This window comes from Leishmania mexicana, contig 19, assembly GCF_000234665.1.
Source record: "Leishmania mexicana MHOM/GT/2001/U1103 WGS CADB00000000 data, contig 19, whole genome shotgun sequence".
NCBI classification, from domain to species: Eukaryota; Euglenozoa; class Kinetoplastea; order Trypanosomatida; family Trypanosomatidae; genus Leishmania; species Leishmania mexicana.
This window is the reverse complement of record NW_003946424.1, coordinates 1-2,214: the sequence shown is the minus strand read 5'-3', so window position 1 is coordinate 2,214 and position 2,214 is coordinate 1. Positions and strand designations below refer to the sequence as shown.

Genomic DNA, 2,214 nt, shown 5'->3' with positions numbered 1-2,214 from the left:
GGGCGCGACCACGGTCCGGTTCGAGGGCGGAAGCGGCGACGTCAGTCGCGTGGGTAACAGGGGGTGGCCTAGGTGCCTCCCGGGCGAGCACAGAGAGCAGGTTGGCCAGCCGCAGGACAGGGCCTTCTGAGACCCTGTGCTCTGCCGGCATATGCCATGCCTCCCCCCTCACCCACGTCAAGCCGCGGCATGCCGTAATACAGGGTAGACACTCTCCACACCCGCGTCGGGAGGACTCGGTGGTGTGACGAGGCACCCAAACAAACAACGCAGAGGAAGATACGACACAGGAAAGGTAAACAGATAATAAAGACTCAGCAAGCAAACTGAGGCACACACACGCACGCACGCACGCGGACGCAGGCAGACAGTCGAACACCGAACACGTCCTTCACCTGCGGAGGGCAGAGAGAGGAGAGCGCGGAACTGCGGGTGCGGCCACGATAACGGGAATGGATAAGGAAACAAAAGCAACAAAACTATGTGGTGCAGGGAGTGCGCGCGACGGCTTCACAGCGTTGTCGTGGCGCCATCCTCGCCCTGTGAGTGCGAGCGCCGCGGGGAGCCGTCGCAGCAAGGGAGGGGCCACCTGGAGGCGGCATCCACTGAACAAGGGGGTGGACGGTCACAAGGACGCGGGCAAACGCACACACGCGCACGCCGTGCGGCACAGTAGCCCATCGAGGGGATGGCACGCGTCGACGCGAAACCGGAAACAAACGAGAGACGGAGAGGAGCGCAGCGCGCGGTCGTCAGGATGGCTCCAGGGAGCAGCAACGCGCAAGCGGCACACGCACATGCCCGACGTCACGTCGCCTCCGCAGCCGCATCGGAGCCGCCTCCGCCTTCCCACACGCCTCGCCGGCCCCGCACTCCCCTGCACGCCGGGGGTGCCCTCCTGTGCAGCAGCGGGTGCTTACGCGTGCGCGCACACGTAGGGCGTGCATGAGGCGCGAAGGAAGAAGAGCAAGACCTGCCATCGCCCCCCTCTGGCGTTGCGTGTGCACCGGTGTGTCGCCTGCACCCGCCACCACCACACCAGCGCACCCCGTCTCCCCTCGAGCAGTCCGTGCGGTGTGCGCCAGGGGGTGAGGCAGACATGCGAGGGCGGCGGCAACGGCGAACGCGAGAGAGACACCACCGAGACGCGGTGCGGCGCTGCGCCTCCCGCCGCTCTCTCAAGCGCGTCCGTCTCTCCCCTACCCTCCGCGCACCCTCGCCGCCACGCTCCGTCGCATTCCCGCGGTCACCGTCCGGCCCTGGCGGCGGCCGTCGCATCCCCTCGCTGCCCCTCTCGCGCTCTCGGCTCACAAAGGGTCGTCGGTGCGCCCGTCCCCGCTAACGGTGCGTCGCCCACTGCAGAGCGCACGGTGCCGTGCAGCGCAGCACATGCAAAAGCGGACGGAGCGGCGGGCACGGCGCAGAGGACACGCGAAGGAGAGGACGAGAACGGCCACGCAGAAACCGTCATCACGCCAGCACGCGCACTCGACAGCGAAGCCACATCGACACTCGACAGGGAGCCCGCACGCACCGACAGCCGCGCAGCACCACGCAAACGGGGAAACAGACGCCGCAGCGCAGAAACCGAGAAGGGCTCATCACGACGTGCGTGCAGGGTGCGCGTGCGCCGCTGCACCGCATCGCCAACGCGTCACCCGCGCCGTGCACGCACGCACGAGGCGGCGGCGAGAGAGGGGTGCCGGCGAAAGACCGACGCCACCGACCCCAGCCTCCGCGCCCTCCGTCTGTCCCGACGGCAGCAGCTCACCCGGCCCCTCCACGGCGACGCCTCGGTGGAGCTGCCGCGCGGCCATCAAGCTCCACCGTGCATCCCTGCCGCACTCTCCCTCCTACTCCATATCCTTATACTCCTCCTCCTCTGGCTTTGACTCTTCCTCCTCCATCTCCTCCGTATGCTCCTTCGACTCCTCACTCTCACCGGATTCCCCGAGTTGCCACGGGAGCATCAGGAAGATGAGGTCGAGGATATCCAGCACCCAGGCGCACAAAATTAGACCGAAGCCAGTGCCGAAATTGTAGGTTATACTTAGCTCCGGGCATTTTGGTTCTTGGACTCTGTAGGTCACCACCATGAGCACCCAGACAACACCAGCGGTGACAGCGCCGACGATGTTCAGCGCCAGGCAGAGCCAGCGGAAGCCAGAGCAGCAGTACAGCAAAAGGAAGCCGAAGAGGAACGCAAAGCCGTAC

The 2,214-nt window shown here is 66.4% G+C and overlaps 1 protein-coding gene across 1 annotated transcript; it reads right to left on the bottom strand.

The window, feature by feature from the left end:
* Positions 1-1,853: 1,853 nt before the first annotated feature.
* LmxM_30_1450a_1 (uncharacterized protein) lies at positions 1,854-2,214 on the bottom strand (the record flags this gene model as incomplete). Its single annotated transcript, XM_003886539.2, has 1 exon — positions 1,854-2,214. A coding segment is annotated over one exon (361 nt), but the record flags the coding sequence as incomplete, so codon positions are not given.